At 42.2% G+C, this 20,359-nt stretch overlaps 1 protein-coding gene across 6 annotated transcripts in view; it reads left to right on the top strand.

The window, feature by feature from the left end:
• The window catches only part of GABPB1 (GA binding protein transcription factor subunit beta 1), a 37,097-nt gene extending 17,007 nt beyond the window's left edge, over positions 1-20,090 (top strand). For all 6 annotated transcript variants that reach the window (XM_030577327.1, XM_030577328.1, XM_030577326.1 and 3 more), the window contains exons 7-9: positions 1,189-1,374; positions 4,519-4,634; positions 18,341-20,090. In XM_030577327.1, the coding sequence (XP_030433187.1) occupies positions 1,189-1,374; positions 4,519-4,634; positions 18,341-18,493 (455 nt within the window). In that variant the 3' untranslated portion in view covers positions 18,494-20,090. The remainder of the gene's footprint in view (positions 1-1,188; positions 1,375-4,518; positions 4,635-18,340) is intronic.
• The last annotated feature ends 269 nt before the right edge of the window (positions 20,091-20,359 follow it).

Raw genomic sequence — 20,359 nt, 5'->3', positions numbered from 1 at the left:
GTGTGTGGAACACTCATACAATACAACTTTAAGATCCGACAGAGGTCTTTTCACCTAGAAGATATCATAACTTGTAGGTCATGGGCCAGATTCTCAACTGGTGTAAAATGACATCACTCCACTGACTTCTTTGGATCTACATGAATTTATACCACGAGGATCTAGACCCACATTTCTATCCAAAACTTTTGTTACAAGTCACGCTGAGATTATAACTGAAAATATTAAAGAACAAAATATTAGTTTTTCCAGTTTCTTTACTTTATACATGTGACAGGAATTTGACAACATATAGTTAGGGCCCTACCAAATTCACCACCATGAAAAATGCGTCACGGACCATAAAATCTGGTCTTTTGTGTGCTTTTACCCTATACTAGGCAGATTTCACAGTGGAGACCAGTATTTCTCAAATTGGGGGTCCTGACCCAAAAGGGAGTGGTGGTGGTGTTGGGGGAGGGTGTCACAGTATTGTCACCCTTACTTCTGCGCTGCCTTCAGAGCTGGACAGCTGGAGAGTGGTGGCTATTGACTGGGTACCCAGCTGTCAAGGCAGCGCCCCTCCTGTAGCAGCGCAGACATAAGGGTGGCAATACCAGACCATGCCACCCTTCTTTTTTTAAAGAATTAATCAATTAAAAAAAATTCAGATTGACCTTTTAAAGATCTCAGGGCATATTTCAGCAGACTCTGAGTAAAACATTTGTTTCGTTACTAATCTTCTCAAGAGTTTCTAATGTACAAAGCTGTGTGCAGACAACACAACAGCTATTGGGCTCTTCAAAAAAAATTTTCTCACTCTTACTGCAATACTAATACCTAACTCAAAATATCTGAAATTTATTTTACAAAGTATGAAAAATGCTAACTAAAATCAGATTATATTATTTTGGACTGAATTCTGCCCTGTTCAATCCCATTCATTGCAGTCAGGGCAGAATTTGTACCAGTACATATATTTTTGAAACTTCACGTTTCTTGCACTGATGAAAGATTACCATTGACTTCAATGAACTTTGGATTAGATCATATAAGCATAGTTTATATGTTAATAATGCATTAGATTTATAGCTGCAGAAGAAACATTGAATTTGAAGTGGCATGTAAAAAGCTTCTAATAGTTGCTAAATTCTGAGTCCCAATTTGTAAATTATAAATATCCTGACCTTCTTTACGCTTTACCAACAGTTGTAGCAACAGAAGAAGTAGTGACTGCAGAATCTGTGGATGGTGCAATTCAGCAAGTTGTCAGTTCTGGAGGTCAACAAGTTATTACTATAGTTACAGATGGCATTCAGCTTAGTAATCTCCATTCAATTCCAACCAGTGGAATAGGTCAGCCAATCATTGTGACCATGCCAGATGGACAGCAAGGTGAGTAGAAACAAGATACTCAATGTGAACTTCAAGAATAACTTTAGTTTAAAATATTGATAGTTCAGGAAAATGTTGGACTTTTTACATGATCTGTTTCTGTGCACAGCAGATAGAATTGACATTTCCTATATGCAGTAAATTACTTCTCTAGATCTGCTGTGGTTGAGTGAGATGTCATTTGATTTGCATTTTTCTGTAGATGTGTAAGTCCACTAAAATGGATTAAAAAATAGACTATGGGGGAAAAATAACGTTTAAGAAATTAATTTTACCAATGAGATTTGAGTATGTAAATATATTAAGAAAAGAGTAGGGGAGGAAGAAAAATTTCGAAGGTATAAGGAGGAGAGAGAAGATGTTGAAGGGAAAGGTGATGCTTGTCTGAGTTAGCTCTATCAATCCGGGTTGTTATAAATTCAGCATCAAAAATAGAAAATATAGAACACCAACAATAAAATCGACTTTCAGTAGTTAGGACCCTTCAGAGGAACTCAGGCAGAAAAGTGGGGTGCAGAATTTCAGGACCCAATTCCGGGAACAGCGTTTGCATACCATGGGGATTTGCTCTGTGGGGATCCTCTTTGAACTCCAAGATACCCAGGACTTTTGAGGGTGGTCTGGGAGAGGAGCAGGGGCAGAGCTGGTGGATTCATGAGTGCACATTGTACCAACTGGAGCAAGAGTACATTTACTGCGGGAGCTATTGCTGCCCTGACACTGCAGTAATGGTTGTGGAGTTTTGTGTAAATATTTCCTGTAACAGCTACTCCTGATGGAATTGATTCCTTTCTTGGTTTCCCATCATCAGATCACCCACTGGGATTCCCAATGCAGAGCTTGGCTTCTTAAAACCATGCATTGTGGTCCAGGATTTGGTCTACAGTCTGAGGGCAGATACAGCCATTTATCACGAAACATGAATCTATACTGTTACTAATTGAACTGACCTTTAGAAGAGCATGAAGCCAACCAAATGAATATTTAGGAAATATGTATACAATGATATAAATATGACCATAATTTTTTCAAGGTTAGGGAACTACTAGATTTTTTTTCAAATTGCCTACATGATTGACCTCAAAAATATAAGCCATGTTACTTTTCACAAATTATTTAAAAGGAGATAGTCTTGTAGCACAGAATTGTGAGTAGGGAGATCTAGTTTCGGTTCCCAGCCCTGCCACACAGATTTTCTCTGTGACCTTGTGACTGGTCACTTAATGTACAGTAACTCCTCATTTAACGTTGTAGTTATGTTCCTGAAAAATGCAACTTTAAATGTAATGATGTTAAGCGAATCCAATTTCCCCATAAGAATTAATGTAAATAGTGGGGGTTAGGTTCTAGGGGAAAAATTCTCACCAGACAAAAAACTATATATTATATAGATATACACACAGTATACGCTTTAAACAAACAATTTAATACTTTTCACAGCTATGATGATTGTGAAGCTTGATTGATCAGGAGTCTCTGGGAGCAGCTCCAAGGCAGAGGGCAGGAGCAGCACATGGCAGTGGGGCGAGGAACAGCTGAACTGCCAGCAGTTGATAGCCTGCAACTGGTAGCCTGCTGGGCAGCTGCAGCATAGGGAACTTAGGGGAGCGGGGAACTGATTACAAGTCCCCACCAGCTAGCTGCAACAGGCTGCTCTTCCTGCAAGCAGTGGACAAAGCAGGAAGAAAGGAGCATTGCACAACTTTAAACGAGCATGTTCCCTAATAGATCAACAACATAACAATGAATCAGTGTTAACCGGGATGACTTTAAGTGAGGAGTTACTGTATGCCTTGTTAACCTGTGAGTACAATGGGGTTGATACCACCTAATCATCACCCCTGCTGTGTTGTGAACCTAAATTTAAAAAAGACCTTTGAAATCTCTAATACAGGGGTCTCAAACTCAAATGACCATGAGGGCCACATGAGGACTAGTGCACTGACCCGAGGGCCGCATCGCTGACACACACCCCTTGCTGCCTCTGGCCCCGCCTCCACTCCACCCCTTCCATTAGGCCCCGCCTCTTCCCACCTCTTCTCTGCCCTGTTCCAACGCCTTCCTTGAAGTCCCCACCCCAACGCTGCCCCAGGGGGTGCAAAAAGGGTGCAGGGTGCGGCAGGGGCTCAGGGCAGAGAGTTGAGGTGCAGCAGATGTGCACAGTGTGTGGTGGGGGCTCAGGGCAGGGAGTTGGTCTGAGGGGTGCGACACAGGGTTGCGGTGCAGGGTACTGCAGGTGGCTCAGGGCAGGGAGTGCAGGAGGGGTGCGGGATGTGGCAGGGGGCTCAGGGCAGGGAGTTGGGTTGCAGGAGGGATGCGGCAGGGGGCGCAGGAGGGAGTTGGGTATGTGGGGTGCAAGAGGGTGAGGGGTGCAGCACGGGGTCAGGATTGCAGGATGTGGTAGGGGGCTCGGCAGGGAGTGCAGGAGGGGGCTCGGCAGGGAGTTGGGGGGCAGGAGGGGTTCAGGGTGCAGAAGGGGTTCGGGATGCGAGCTCCGGCCCGGCAACGCTTACCTAGAGCTGCTCTGGGCTGGCAGCTGCGTGCACCAGGGCCAGGGCAGGCTCCCTGCCTGCCCTGGCTCCCGGTCCCATGCTGCTCTGTTCCAGGAAGCAGCTGGAACTGTGTCCCTGCAACCTCTGGGGGAGTGGGAGGAGCTCAGGGTTCCCTGCATCTGCTGCACTTGCTGCTCCTCCAGGTACCTTCCACGAAGCTCCCATTGGCCATGGTTCCCTGTTCCCGCCAGTGGGAGCTGTGAGGGGCGGTGCCTGGAAGGAGGCAATGCAGGAGTCCTCTGCCTCCTTCCCCCTTAGACTGAAGGAGTGTGCTGCCATCTGCTTCAGAGAGTGGCGCGGGGCTCGCAGCGCCACAGGGGGCAATCCCTCAGGTAGGCAGAGGGGCGGGGGGGGAGGGCACAGAGAGCTTGGCGGGCCGCATGTTTGAGACCCCTGTTCTAATAGAAGATGCACTAAAAGTAGTAGTATAACATTTTGAATTTAATGAGTATTTCATTGAGCTGTAGTTTTTCTGTCCGAAAAGCTGGCTTTTCCATTTACTCTTGAAAGTAGAATTTTACATAGTAGTTTTATGTAATGTAAATACTGGCCCTTGTATTCATATTTATCTATATAAATGTTTTTATTGAAGTATTAACAGTACCAGCAACAGACATTGCTGAAGAAACTGTGATCAGTGAAGAACCACCAATCAAGAGGCAGTGCATTGAGATTGTTGAAAATCGTGTGGAATCTGCAGAAATAGAAGTAAGGAGTCTATTACGTGATGTGTTTTAACTAGAATTTTCAAAACTGAATGTTTTGTTGTTTGTTGTTTTATAGCTGAGTTTCTGTGCAGCCACAGAATGAAGATAACCTGTTTGTATTCTCATATCCTTTGGTAATTTAGATCAGAACTTGTGGTTTACAAAATTGCTATAGGAAATAGATAGCATATATATGTTCAATCCTCAGGTTGCCCATTTGTGCATATAGATGTCACTTATTTTTGTAGTTGGTTAGTTTTTTTTTTTAATGTCACCAGTAAATTCCTAAAATTGGATACTGATACATCATCATCTGATATGACTTTTCATAAACAATGAATGAGAATAATGTCCTTTCATTTCTCTCTTAAAAAACACATTTGATTACTGAAAATATATCATAATTTTACCTTTAATGACATCTGGGTATGATATTTAATGAGTGAAAGCACAAAACAAAAAGATTCTATCTTGCTGTTATAAACTTCAAATTTTTACCGCCCCCCCCCTTTTTTTTTTTTTTTTGTGACTGTGTGTGCAGAAGTAATAATAAAGCATCTAACGGCACCGTCTGGTATACTGAAATTTTGGTGCGAAAGTCCTAACTTAAAATAAAAGTGAGATCTATCTTTTTCTTATATACATGTATTTATTTAAAACCAAAACATTTTTCTGCAATCCACAATTGTGCATTGGCATCCTCTTTGCTCCTTGCTCTATCCCTGCTACTTACTTGGATTGAAAGTCTATGAAACTGCTGCCTACTCTGATTAGACTGTAAATGCCAAATTATTTTGTTTCTGTGAACCTTACAGTATTTTGTTTCACAAATGTATTTCTCCTAGTTTTGTTATACTGAATACTGTTTTGTACCTCATTATTGTACACTGTGTGGAAGTATACCTCATGCATGACTAATAGCTATAATTAGCATATTTTCTCAGTGACTTTCTCTCTCCATAATATCACATGAAGTACATTCTGTCTTCAGTTGTGTGATCATTACAGACTATCAATACAGTTGAGATTTTCTTGCTGCACTTTTTAATGTATGATTTGTAATAAAAACAAAACTTCTGTTCACACTCTTCTAAAAATTTGCCTGAATTTTTCTTGGTAAAGAAAATTTATAGTTCCTTGATCTCAATAACCTAATAGATTTATTAGAGACAAAAAACTGATTGATTAAAAATGAAACAATTCATTTCTAAATACAGTAGGTCATTGTGGTAATATAAATACTTTTTTAAAGTGACACTGTTAGCTTAAGTTATATATTTTAAACAAGCCTTTTTAACTATGTTACTAAAATACTTAGATTTTTTTAAGTGTTTCACTTATCTTTTCAAAAAAATTAAGTATCAAGATAAAAGTAGGCCTTGATTATGAAATGAGAGTTGTACAGGCAGACTTCTGCACCTGCACAGAACTCTGACTTTGGGGGACAGGACCACAGGGGTTTGTTTGATTGCATCAATTTTATTGCAAGATTGGGAAATCAGTGGTCAGGGCCTCTTTAAGCTACTTCATTCTGTTGTCATAGCTTTAGATCAGAAGCTGATAAATGCTTGAAACAAGAAAAGAAAATAACCTAATATCTGAAGAGCAAAACTTTCATCCCTTCTTGAATTTAATGTTGCAAACATCTTTATCGTTGCCTTCAGTTATCTGATAGATTTTTAAATAAAAGGGGGTAACATTATTTAAGGCTAATAACAGCTTTCTTCACCATTTTAAGTTCTTAGCACATCTATATACTCTGGGCTTTATTTCTGAAATCTTTATGTAAACCAAACTCCCTTTGACTTCAATGAGAAGCATTCCTGTTTAGTGTTGCAGGATGAGGACTTTGGTTAATTTTTTCAGTTTGACTTCTGAGCACTAATAAGAGTGTATTAATCAAAGTCTGAATTGCTAGGAATATAACTCACTTAACTGCAGTTTTGTGAAGAATGTCAAAAATTTCAGAAATCACAAACATTTTCAATGTACTTAATAAGTGGCAAAATTTAACTTACACAAACTTTTATTTTTTGATAGCTCGAGTTAAATATTGACTTCTATCCATAACTTAATATATTAATTTACAATGATTCATGTTCACCATTGAGTTTGACTTCTACTTTTCCCAGAGTAGCTTGGGAAAAGTGTGACACATATATTAGAAACACCAAGCAAATGGAATTATCATTTCATAAGTCTTTTTAATTGAATTTTGTTGTAAGTTCATCTTAAAGGATCACATTTCTTCTTTTTATCAACTGTTACATATTACCTGATATTTTCCATTATTTCTAATTATACACAGCACTATCCGTGCTGCCCATAATAACACCTAATATAACTATAACTGAACAAAATTCTCTCTGTAAAAATATAAAAATTGTCAATAGGGGTTATGAGGCATTTGTAGGTAGTGAAACTACCTCTAACTCACTTTTTTCTTTTAAATTTAAGTCTCTCTCTTTTTAAAATACAACCAGACTTCAGATGACTACTCGTGTAAAATATTGTACAGTAAGAAAAACACTTTATCTCAGGGAAACAGTGAGAATGACCTATCTGCCTACTCAAAACCACTAGCTATCCATATCTTCTGTAGCAATTCCTTGCACTGATGTAGTTCCTTTCAGTCCCTAGTCCTTCTGTCTCTGGTAAACTGCATAAAACTGTCTATCTCTTCATTTTGGCTGATGAGATTTTTCCTCTCCGCCCCCACGGCCCATGTTCTGTCTCAGAAAAAATGTAACCACTGTGCTTCAATTGCATATATGCAGCATACAGGGTGGTGATGTGAGTTCCTGAGTCAGGAGAAAGTCCCTCTGTAGTCTATCCAAATTAAAAAAGGCTCTCCTGTTCACTTCAGCCATCTGCACGTAAGGGAAATATTCTAAAACTGGGTTCTTCATCAGGTGGATTTGTTTGTTGGGATTAGAGTTCAGCAATTCTCTCTCTGTTGTACCAAGTATTGAGACCCCCATGTTCAGAGGGTGAATGCCCTCTCATTCAACTATCTAGGGGCCTGGATGTAGGTATTGGATTCCCCCTACTTATAGCAAGATGGCCAGGAATATATCAAGAGGTTTCAAGCAAAGATTATTCCAACTGCCCTCTTCTGAATCTAAAGGTCTTGGCTCTCCAATGTGCTTCCAAAATCCATCTTCAGCCCATAGCCTCTCTCATTCTTCAAGGATCAGCTGTATCTCTATCTAGTTCTTCACCTGAACCTGTCAAGGTTAAAGTTAACAGCCAGAAGATTGAAGCTACAGTCCTTTAGCCACTGTACTTGGTGCAAGTTTTTGAAATTCCAGCCACTCAAAGCATCCTTGAGTCCTTACTTACATACAGTTGTTTGCAGGTTCAAATGTCAGCTGTTGGAGCCCTAAACCTGATTAACTGTTGATATACCCTTCCTGTACATCCTCATGTCTCCTACTTCCACAGAGCTATCAATTGTTTAAGATCATGTATCAGAAAGTATCTGATGGCTTGTTGGTGCTTTACTTTTGAACCTCTGTGCTCATACCAAAGCTCTTTTTAAACCCAGGAGTGAATCTTGTTTATATTTCATAGCAATCAAAGTTATCTTTCTTGTGGAAATCACCCTGTTTAGAAGTGTGAGGTGGTCTGAGTTCTTTCCTGCAAGGAGCTATTCTTTGAGTGCTTGCTCATGTTGATTCCATTCTAGGTGTGTGCATGCCCACATGCATAGTCTTCGGAGATTTTTGCCTTAGCGGTATTGGTAGGGTCAGCTGTGGCACCCCCTTGAGTGTCGCGCTCATGCACTGGTATATCAGGCACTGCCAACCCTATGCCCTCAAAGTTCCATCTTACTGCCCATGATGGTCAGAGCTCCTTGTCTAGCATTGCAAGAGCATTAGCAGTTTTTTTACAACTCGTTGTTTATCATCTTTGTATATAGTTTGTAGGTACGTAATTAGCTGTTAAGTAAAGTGTTAGGTTAGTTTGGTAGTTAGAGTCCCAGCTGGGACTTCACTCTGGAGTGGGGCATGCTACGTTCTCCTGGCTTGAAACCATACTCATCATGCAACAGGCCAATGCCTATTACAGACCCCCATGACTGTTGTTTGAAGTGGTTAGAGGAGTCCCATAGAAAGGTCAAGTGCAGAATCTGTAAAAACTTTTGCCCTAGCACCTGAAAGGAGCGGTATATCTGCTTGAGTGCCCTCCTGTTGGAGGTTGTGCTTTGTCTTGCATCGGAGCCCTCTTGCTCAGACCGCACGCCAAGCACCTTGGCATCTGTGCGGAGCACATCATCGGCACCATGCTCTGCCTGGCGCCTTTCCCCCTTACCAATGCCTAAGAAGTGGCAAAAGAAGAAGAGCCCCCGGCACCAGAGGTAAAGGGGCTTCAGGCAAAGGACCCATGCCAGCCCATGTGCCCACCCCGGGGCTTCATGGGAGTACTGCTGAGGTCAGACCCCCTAGGCCGGCCAGGGATCGGACTCTTGGGAGTGTCAGGGGGCTCTAGCTTTTCCTAGGGCCCTCATTGCCTGAAGCAGCCCCAGCAGCTAAAGAACAAGCAGACCGACCAGCATTGCAAACACTGTGCCAGGCACCAGACTCAGCTAAAACCCGAACACCTGAGGGCAAGCTGGTCATGGGACCACCCCATAGGGTGCAGTGGAGAACTCTTGGTCCCCATCTCTGCAGCCTAGGACCCTGGCATTGCGCCCTCAGTCTCCGATCAGAAGGCCCAGGTCCCCAATGCCGCGCACCCTCTCTATGAGGCATGGGACATGAGTTGAAGTACTGGTTCCAGTACCCCCGGTACCGGCAAGCTTCCCGCCAAAGATCTCAGGTTACCTTCATCGCCTAGACGTTCTCCCAGATGTCAGCCCCCACCACGGTGGGATCGCTCCCTATCATGGCACCGATCTCCACCTCCCCAGTACCGCTCATCAATCAGGCAGCAATCCTCTCCCTCTTTTCATTGGTCACCACCAGGGTCAGTTGGCAGACTCAGGCCTCGATGGCTTTGCTCTGGTCGCCGGAAGTGCAGTGGTCTGAGTTGGACTGGGAGTTTAGCCCGAGGGAGTGATTCGCCACCAACCCATGAGACCAGAGTGGCATCTGCAGCAGCGGCATGGCAGCAGTGACAGTAGCCCACTCAATATCCATACTGGAACCTGTCGGGCATGCCCATAATTCTGGTCCCATATTCCCACTAGCCTTCCCTGTCTGCCTTGGACAAGCACTGGTCAGCACCAGAATTGAAACACAGCACTGAATCCAACGCAGCGCAGCAGGCTCCAACACCTATGGAGCCATCCCTTCCCCAGCAGTGTCGCCGCCGTCATCATCATCTCTGGACGAAGCGGTGGCAGGTCCCTCCCAAATGGGCAGTCCCCCTGATGCCTTAAAGGAGCACCAGGACCTCCTTAAAAGGGTGACTACCAATTTGAATTTAAAATTGCCAAATGGCTGTGGCAGACCCCCTCTTCCATTCCGTCCACTTCTAAGAAAGTGGAAAAGAAGTACTACATCCGTGCAAAAGGGTTTGAATATTTGTGTACACACTGTCCAGCAGCATCACTGGTTGTGTCCACTATTAATGAAAGAGACAGGCAGAATTAAGTCAGTGGCACGCCGAAAAGCAAAGACATCAAGAGACTGGATTTGTTTGGCAGAAAAGTTAATTCGACGTCCAGCCTGCAATTTCAGGTGTCTAACCACCAGGCCCTGTTAGGCAGGTACAATTTTAATCTTTGGGACTCTCTTAGCAAATTCAAGGAGTCCCTCCCTTAGGACCGAGACCAGGCCCTCTCTCACAGGACTGAGCCTGGGACGCTATGGACTCAGTAGCCAGGGTGATTACCTCTGTGGTGGCCATGAGGCGCAGCTCCTGGTCTCCGGGTTTTCCAGGAGATGCAGGCCACCATTCAGGACCTCCTGTTTGAGGGAGCTGAGCTCTTCTCTGAGCTCACAGACTCAAAGCTCCATGGCCTTAAAGACTTCCTTGGGCCTTCATACGCCTTCAGCAGGCCAGGAGGCTGTTCCATCCTCCATCTACCCAGTCAAAGTCCCGGGAAACTACTCATCTGAGCACCCACAGGAGAAAGGATAGAGACAAGAGGTCTAAGTGGAGACATTTGTTGTTTTCCCGTTTGTCTGCTTGGCCAGGCCCTTCCAGCAACTAAGGAGGCCAGAAGCAGACGTTTTGAGGGTGTGCTTGAGGACGGCATCCTAGTTACTTTCCAGGATCCACCCTCCCACTCTTTCCTCAACTGCCTGAGCCCCTTCTGGTCGGCCTTGTCTCATCTGACCTGAGACCGTTGGGTGCTCAATGTAATATCTTCAGGTTACACCCTGCAGTTTGTGGCCAACCTTCCTTTTCCCATCCCTCTGCAGAGACCAATCTCACGAGCAGCTTCTCGTCCAAGAGGTCGAGAGTCTCCTACACCTGAGGGCGGAGGAGGAGGCCCTTTGGGACATGAAAGGAAATGGGTTCTACTTCCGCTACTATCTAATCCTGAAAGCAAAAGGGGGCCTCAGATCCATTTTGGAATTACGTCGCTTCAACAAGTCTCTCAAGAAGTTGAAGTTTCGCTTTGTCTCCCTAGCCTTTATCATCCCCTCCCTAGATCCAGGAGACTGGTACATCACGCTTGATGTGAAGGACATACATTTCCATTTTCCCAGGGCACAGGCACTTCCTTCGTTTTGTGCTGGGCCAGCTCCATTTCCAATTTACAGTGCTACCTTCAGTCTCTCATCAGCCCCAAGAGTATTCAAAGTGCATAGTGCCAGTGGCCGCTTACCTGAGGCGCTGGGTGTTTTAGGTTTACCAGTTCATCGACGACTGGCTAATGAAGGACCAGTCCCAGGTTCAGGTGCGGCGGCATCTCGATCTGGTTTGCTCCAGCTGTCTCAACCTGGGGCTATTAATAAATGAGAAAAAGTCGACCATAGTTCCAGTGCAACACACAGAGTTCATTGGAGCGGTCCTCAATTCTGCTGAGGCCAGAGCCTTTCTCCTTGAGGCTTGGTTCCAAGCCATGGCGGACCTCATCTCATGCATGCAAGTCCACCCTCTCGACACTGCCCACACATGCCTGTGATTGTTGGGTCATGTGGCGCCCTGCACTTACATGGTCCAGCACATGCGGCTCCGCCTCAGGGCCCTGCGGGCATGGCTGGCGTCGGTCTACATCCCCAACAGACAGCATGGATTGTGTGTTCAGGGTCCCGGACGACCTACTGTCGTCACTCATCTGGTGACAGAATCCTGCATTGGTGTTCGAGTTCCCTTCGCAGCTCTGTCCCCATTGATGACACTCACCTCTGGTGTCTCGGACCTAGGGTGGCAATCTTAGCATGCAAGGTTGTTGGTCAAGTCACGATGGCTCCTTACACATCAATGTCAGGGAGCTCAGAGCGGTTCACCTGGCCTGCTAAGGCTTCCTACCTCACATAGAAAGCCTGGTGCTCCAGGTCCTGACAGACAATACAGCAGCTGTGTTCTATATCAGCAAGCAAGGCGGAGCCAGATCATCTGCCCTTTGCCAAAAAGCCTTCAGGCTCTTGGACTTCTGTGTAAAAGTAGCCATCCTGCAGCAAAAAAAACTTCAGGACCAGACTTCAAAGAGAAACTGCTGAGCTTCAGTTCATCTGCAAATTTGACACCATCAGCTCAGAATTAAACAAAGACTGAATGGCTAGCCAACTACAAAAACAGTTTCTCCTCCCTTGGTGTTCACACCTCAACTGCTAGAAGAGGGCCTCATCCTCTCTGATTGAACTAACCTCGTTATCTCTAGCGTGATTCTTGCTTGCATATTTATACCTGCCTCTGGAAATTTCCACGACATGCGTCCGACGAAGTGGGTATTCAGCCATGAAAGCTCATGCTCCAGTATGTCTGCTAGTCTGTAAGGTGCCACAGGACTCTTTGCTATGTACAACATGACATCCATCTCATAGCCACATACCTCCCCAGGGCCAGGAATGCTTTGGCAGATTGCCTCAGCAGGACCTTCTCATCTTGCCACGAGTGGTCCTTCCATCTGGAATTGGTCAGCATCATCATCCAGAGGTGGGGGACTCCCCAGGTGAACCTGTTTGTGTCCAGGCAGAACAGAAAATGCCACATTTTCTGCTCCAAGTCGGGGGATCGACAGAGGCTCTCTGTCGGACGCTTTTCTGCTCCCATGGTTGGGGTCTCTGTTGTACACCTTCCCCCTAGTGCTGTTAATTCACAGGGTCCTCATGAAGATCAAGCAGGACAGGGCAAAGGTGGTCTTCATAGCTCCAGGTTGGCCATGCTAGCACTGGTTCGGCATGCATCTGTCCTTTCGGTGGCTGCTCCATTACAGCTACTGCTCAGGCTAGACCTGCTGTCCCAAAACCACTGCAGTCTTCTGCATCCGAACCTGACAACACTGCACCTGACAGCTTGGCTGCTGCAAGGTTAAATGCAAAGGATCAGGAGTGCTTGGCCAATGTCCAACAGATCCTGTTGGGCAGCAGAAAGATCGTTCTGGTGGCGGGCTATCTGGCTAAATGGAAGCGGTTTGCTTGTTTGACCTCAGATAAAGGCATTTGGCCCAAGTGCACCTTGTTGCTGTTAACACTGGACTACCTTCTGCATCTCAAGCTCCAATGCCTGTCCACCTTTCATCTATCAAGGTCCACTTGACTGCTATCTCAGCCTTCTATCCGCCACTCAAGGGTAGGTCAGTTTTCATCCAGAATATGACTGCCAGGTTTTTCAAGGGCCTCAGGTGCCTCTACCTGCACATCAGGGACCCCTTTCCTCCATAGGACCTGAATCTTGTGGTGTTGCGGCTCGTGGGGATCCCCCCAACCCCCCGAGCCTCTGGCTTCCTTCTCTTCCTTTCTCCTTTCTTGGAAGTTCGCATTCTTGGTTGCAGTAACATCTGCCCGCTGGTCTCTGAGATTGGGGTGCTCACCTTGGAACCGCCCTATACTGTCTTTTACAAAGATAAGGTCCAGCTGTGGCAGCATCTGGCTTTCCTGCCCAAGGTGGTCTCACAGTTTCATATGGGCCAGGACATTTACTTAGCTATCTTTTTTCCAAAGCCACATAAATTGAAGGAAGAGTGTAGGTTGCATTCCCTTGATGTCAGAAGGGCGCTACCCTTCTATATTGAAAGGACAAAGCCATTCTGCAGGTCAACATAATTGTTCGTGGTGGTGTCCAACAGGATGAAAGGTCATCCAGTGTCTGCTCAAAGAATTTCTTCTTGGATCACTGCCTGCATTCGTTGCTGCTACAATCAGGCAAAGGTGCCATCTCCAGCGATTGTAAACACCCACTCAAGCCTGTTTGGCAGCTTTCTTAGCCCAAGTGCCTATCCAGGACATCTGTAGGGCGGCCAACTGGTCATCCATCCACACATTCACATCCTGTTACACACTTACCCAACAGTCCTGGGACGACACTGGCTTCGGTAAAGCAGTACTGCAAGCCGCTAGACTGTGAATGCCAAGCCCACCTCCAAGGATACTGCTTGTGAGTTACCTAGAATGGAATCAACATGAGCAGGCACTGGAAGAAGAAAAAACAGTTATCTACCTTTCGTAACTGTTGTTCTCCTAAATGTGTTGCTCATGTTTATTCCAATACTCGCCCTCCTACCCCTCTGTCGGGCAAGAAGGATCTGAGAGGGCATAGGGCCGGTGGCACCTAATATACTAGCGCATGAGAGCAGCACTCAAGGGGGCACCACAGCAGGCCGCACCACAGCAGGCCACACCAATACCGCTAAGGCAAAAATCTCTGATGACTGTGCAAATGGGTGCATTTGCACACCTAGAATGGAATGGACATGAGCAATCCATCTCGAAGAACAATAGCTATGCAAGGTAGATAAGTTTTTTTCTCTGTTTCTTCTAAAAGACGACCAGTGGAATTCACATCCAACATATATTCTCTATTTTCTCTTAATCAAGAAATCCATTCTTCTCAAAGAAATGATTCTTCTTTCCTTTTAAGTACTGTATAGCCATGGCAGAAGCCTGATGCTGTCTTTTTGATTTAGGACTGCACCTGGAAAGGTTTTAAAGCATCTCTTTGTAGAGGAGTCAAGACTGCCATAATAAATCCTGCATAGGTTTAAGAAGTCTCATCTATCAAGAATCCATATGCATGCTACAAGATCTCGAGCACCTTCATAGCAGAGAAGAAAAGATCTGCCAATTAAGACATCTGTGAAGATCCTCCTTTAAGGCTTGCTTCATTCTTATGCCATAGGTTTTCTTCAAGCTGTCTGCTCTGTTTGTTTATATTTCATGTGTATATAGTATTTATCTTTTCCAGCACCCTCCCTTTCTGTCTACATGTCTTATGACATGAATTTAAATATTTATTTTGCAAAAGGCAATTATAGTTGGCCAGTCCAATTGTTGGATGTGTTGATTTACTATTAAACCATTCACATGATGTCTTACAAGGCAGTGTTCTGGTTCCAAAGAGGATAAACCTAGAAGTTGAATGTCAAATTATCTTGTCAAGTGAATGATCCAGATCATCACCTTTTAAGATGGAGCACTCATTTTATTTGTGCATACTCCAACTGAGACAAACCTATTGATTTTAACAATGAGGAATCCTTGTGGCACGTTAGAGACTAACAAATTTATTTGAACATAAGCTTTTGTGAGCTATAACCCACTTCATCAGATGCTGGTGAAGTGGGTTATAGCCCATGAAAGCTTATGCCCAAATAAATGTGTGAGTCTGTAAGGTGCCACAAGGACTTCTCATTGTTTTTGCTGATACAGACTAACATGGCTACCCCTCTGAAATCTATTGATTTTTATCTTCCCTTTCAGCCCACTGTTCAAAACCGTGTAAAGCCCCATATAAAGCAACTACTGTAGATGTAGTTTATTCCCTTCTCTATTTTGATGACTAACATTTATGAAACTTAAAATCTCTCCTTCACCCATTGTTTCTGCTACACAGATGCTAACATTAGCACTGATCAATTAGCTTTGTCATTATACTCTGACATATTCAGTACCACATGTGACAGCTAAAGGTAGCTCTAGCATTGGAGACAATAGGAAGCAGAAGGCATACTATGTGTATTATATTTTATTTAACTTTTTTAGGTACTAATCATGCAAACAGATGAGTAGGGTTACTGAACTGAGAGAGAAGTATTTTATTAAGTATTAAAGAAAAGTATTTCAGATCTGCTTGAGGTCTGAAATGGTTACACAGTTTTGAGCTGCTAGAGCGATGGAGAAAGCATGAGGGCGTATGGTGATAATGTCTTTTGTCTTATTTGATAGACCAACATTTTCCTGAGGAATAGCTTGGCAGCTTAATTTTCTGAGAGTCTTGCTTCCACAACTACTACTTGGTGATTAAAGTGAAAAGAGTGATTGAATCAGAAATTGGCTTATCCATAAAAGTATGGTGCACTTATTTTAATAAGATGGCTTCTGCTTGAGTGAAGATCAAAACAAAGCTATTTCTCAAGGCAGTCATTTTTCAATAGAATGCAGTTTGTCATGGTGGCTCTTCTGCATCAAACAACATGGCAGCGTCTACATTAATAGCTGAGTACAATAGAAATACGTTCAGCTATGTTTCCTAGGACACAGGAAATGGCTCCTGCTTTGAAATGAAGTGTCTCACTTTGCCTTGAAACCATTCTGTGACATCATATTTAAATACAACAGATGCAAGGTATGCCAGACAATTGGTTTGTAGGATGGCCAACTATAATTCACTTTGCACAAATTTTAAAAAATAAATCTAGCCAAACACTTGTTAGTTCATAAAAGTACAGTGTCCTTTTGGAAAAAAATCCAAAATATTCTTATAGGTTATGTAGTCAGTGACTGAAACACAAGTCTTTTTTTCTAAATGAATGAGAATATAGAAGTTAGATAATTGTATTCTGAGAAGCCATCGCTTTACAGCATGGAGAGCCATTAGTTAAAATGTTAAAATTATACTATCCAAATGGCTGAATAGAAATAAAGACCATGGTCTTACTCCCATTGAAGAGTCAGTAAGAATTTTGTCATCAATGGGAAGCAGATCACACTCAAAGTAATTGTAAAGGAGCTTTGTTGTATTATAGTAGTATTTGATTGGCATGCAATTCTGCCTTTGTCTCCCAAGTTTATTTTCCATAAAAGCCTAGTTATCATTTATAGTGAGGAGCAGCAAGCTACTGTTAGCTGTTGACATTAAATTCTGATCAAACTAACTATATATAGTAAGCACTGTCAAATGCACAAGCTGGTGGGTGTGGGGAGGAGGAAAAAAGAAAATATTTTTCTCTAATTCCTTTTAATTACAGTAATCTTAAGAGAGAATTCTAGGCAAAACTTTCTTGTAACTATACTAGATTTGAAAAAAAAAATTCAAACAAGATTTAAGGTGTCCAAGTCCCTTTTAAATTATTTAGTAGATTAAAAATGTACTTGTGATGGGCTGAAAAACAGTTACCTCATTAGAATGCAGTGTTTGTTAATTCTTCAGTGTACACACACAGCCAGCACAGTATTTTATTTGATCACCTATTGTCTGAAATATAACTCGAAGTAATCTTGTGAATTTCCATGTTTGTTGCGTCTCATTAATTTCTAAATCAGATTGCTCACTTTACAAGTAAAATAGTTTTTTTCCCCATTAGCTGTGAATCTGAAAGTCAAGATGTGTCCCTTCTGGTTTCTGCATTGTTGCCAGAAATAAAGATTCTGCAACTGGAACTTAGCCTCTGTCCTTACAGCTGCTTCTGTGTGGGAAAACCCCTATGCCTGCATGGATGCAGATGCGTAATTGGCCCTTAGTTAAGAATTTCATTGATGAGCAAGCTTTTTCTCCCTCCAGTTAGAGATGTATGTGTTGTAAGGTGGAAAACCCCTATTTCACCTCACCGGGGGAAAGAATAGGTTGCCAGTCTAATTGCTTCTATCTTTTTGTAGGAGAAAAACCCTGTTTTTAATATATAGATATATGTATATATCTATCTATCTCTCCTTGGCAGAAGTTACTTTTATCATGATATAGGAGAATTGGTCCCTATTAGAAGTTCTCTTTCTAGGTTGATGTGTCTATTTTTAATTATATACACACTCATAATGGGAAACTTGCTTGGATATGAACTGTGTATTTAATTTATTTTTTTTTTAAGAAGTTTGAACTTTTTTAAGTATCAGAGGGGTAACCGTGTTAGTCTGGATCTGTCAAAGCAGCAAAGAATCCTGTGGGACCTTATAGACTAACAGATGTTTTGGAGCATGAGCTTCCGTGGGTGCATCCGACGAAGTTGGTATTCATCCACGAAAGCTCATGCTCCAAAACGTCTGTTAGTCTATAAGGTGCCACAGGATTCTGAACTTTTTCAAAAATAATTCAGATTCTGGAAACTGAGTCGGACATCAGTGCCTGAATATTCAACATATTTTCCAGAGATTGCTTTTTTCCCCTGAGAAAATGTCATAAGAGCATACTCTTAAAGAGCGAGTATTTTTTGGTATATTTGCACTTTAAATCTTGTGACCAATTGTCTGACCCAATCTTTCATTGTTTACTTACACAAAAATATTTGAGAGAGTTTTGCCTGAGTAAACTGCAGGACTGGACCTCCTAGCTTCTCATTCTGTGTATGATGCCTTATACCTTGGCTCTCCAAAAACTGCTCTTGTATCTTACACTTAACATGCATTTGACAAAACATTACTGTTTTGTTTTTAATAGGAGAGAGAAACTCTACAGAAACAGCTGGATGAGGCAAATCGAGAAGCACAAAAGTATCGACAGCAGCTTCTAAAGAAAGAGCAAGAAGCAGAGGCCTATCGGCAGAAATTAGAGGCAATGACCCGTCTCCAGACTAATAAAGAAGCTGTTTAAATATTGAAATGGACATATTGCAAAGTCTGTTACTTTCAGTCATGAAAACTGCAGTACAATCTTGAACTGTACACTGTATAGGTACAGAAATGAGATTACATAATAGCAAAGATGCTACAGGTTGATAAGTGGACTTAGCCATGAGCTCTGATGAATTTCTTGTAACATAAAAACTGAATTTAGAAATTGTGAAAAGTATTTAAAATGAAATACTGTAAATAGTTGTTTTTTTACAGTTCCAAAGTGAGTTGATAAATCTTTTTGAAGGGATCCAGAAACACAAGAAGCCAATGTTTTTGTGAAAGTTTGGATTTTAGTATGAATCTAATTTCTGAAAAACAGAACAGTTTTAAGGGTGATGTTGCTGATAAAGATTGACAGTGTGAAAATGAATTATGTGACAAAATGAATTAATAGTTATTGAATAAGAAATGTCCTGATGGAAATCTTTGTACAACTTTAAGTAGTTGTCTTAGATTTTCTGAAAACCCTTGTTTTAGAAAGTGAAAATTTTATATTTAATTTCCAATATATCCAAGTAGATTTACATGTATATGAAGCTAATATTTTTTAAACTTTTCAGTTTGTACATATGCTGCATGTTTTTATAATTTCTACATACATCTTGCATAAGTATTTTTCAGCAAAGATGAGGAAAATTATGAGGAAAAAATGTTTAGCCTAAATGTCATTTGAAGTAAGCTAGCAGCCAGTTTTATTGTGAATGGTATATTTCTTGGAAGAATGTAATTTGTAAAAATAAAAAAAACCTTAATTTACTTTACACAGACATTATCTGAAAATGCTGACAGTGGGGGGGGGGGCATTGAAACGTCACTTTTCTGTGTGTCTTATAACTTTCATGTGCAAACATTTTTAAAGTACAGAAGTATGAAAGACTGTCTCCACAGGAACCCACATAGCAATTCCTTTTAAATATTCTTGTGAAGCTGTTTCCCCAATAATCTTTAGATTATCTCAAGGACACATTTTATAAACAGACTTTTGCATTTAAATTATGCACCTGGACCTGAAAGTTTGATGTTGTTTTGGTGCTCTTGTTACCTACCATCATTGTGCTTCACTGTGATAAATGTGTCTCTGTGCAGTGATCTGTATGAATACTTAGCATTTATATAGTGTTTTCATCTTCAAAGTGTTGTATAATCAGTAAAGAATTAATCATCACTGTCCCCTATGGTATGGACATTATTGCCCCCATTTTACAACTGATGTAAGCGTGATACAGAAAGGTTAAGTGATTTGCCCAAGGCCACATTAAGTCAGTGGCAGACCCGGGAATAGAACTCAGGAGTTCCCGACTCCTAGTCCCGTCCTTAGCTCAGGCTGCCTTAAGACTGTTTGATGCCGTGTTACATTCAACTTTGAACTATTGTGCGGATTCCTTTTTTGTAAAACATAACTTGTCTTTTATTTGTGCTTTGCTTTGTCTTTCCATGTTTCACTGCTTTTATGATATTGTTTATGTAAACTTAAACAAAATCTAGTTTGCCTATACTGTATTCAAAGGCATTGCCCTTAAAACTGTACTCTGGCCTACTTTTTCTATTTTACAATTAAATACCTTTTCCACATATTCACAGTGTAGAATCCAATACATTTAAATTGTTTCTATGTACGTTAAAAGATCTGAATTTTTATCATGGTTCTGAACAATGTGAAAACACTGTGTTACACACCAGGCGTTAAGAATATCCTTTGGGGTGGGGTGAGGTGCAGGGAAGAGTGAGGAGAGAATTGAATTGGCAAAATGTAAATTCTATAATCCATTTATTTATCATGAGAAAAAGCTCTAACCGGTATTTTGCAAGAGTTTTAATATAGCAAAAAGGCTTAAGAACAATA

Source organism: Gopherus evgoodei, chromosome 10, assembly GCF_007399415.2.
Source record: "Gopherus evgoodei ecotype Sinaloan lineage chromosome 10, rGopEvg1_v1.p, whole genome shotgun sequence".
In the NCBI taxonomy this organism is placed as follows: Eukaryota; Metazoa; Chordata; order Testudines; family Testudinidae; genus Gopherus; species Gopherus evgoodei.
This window is presented reverse-complemented; position numbering and strand designations above follow the sequence as displayed.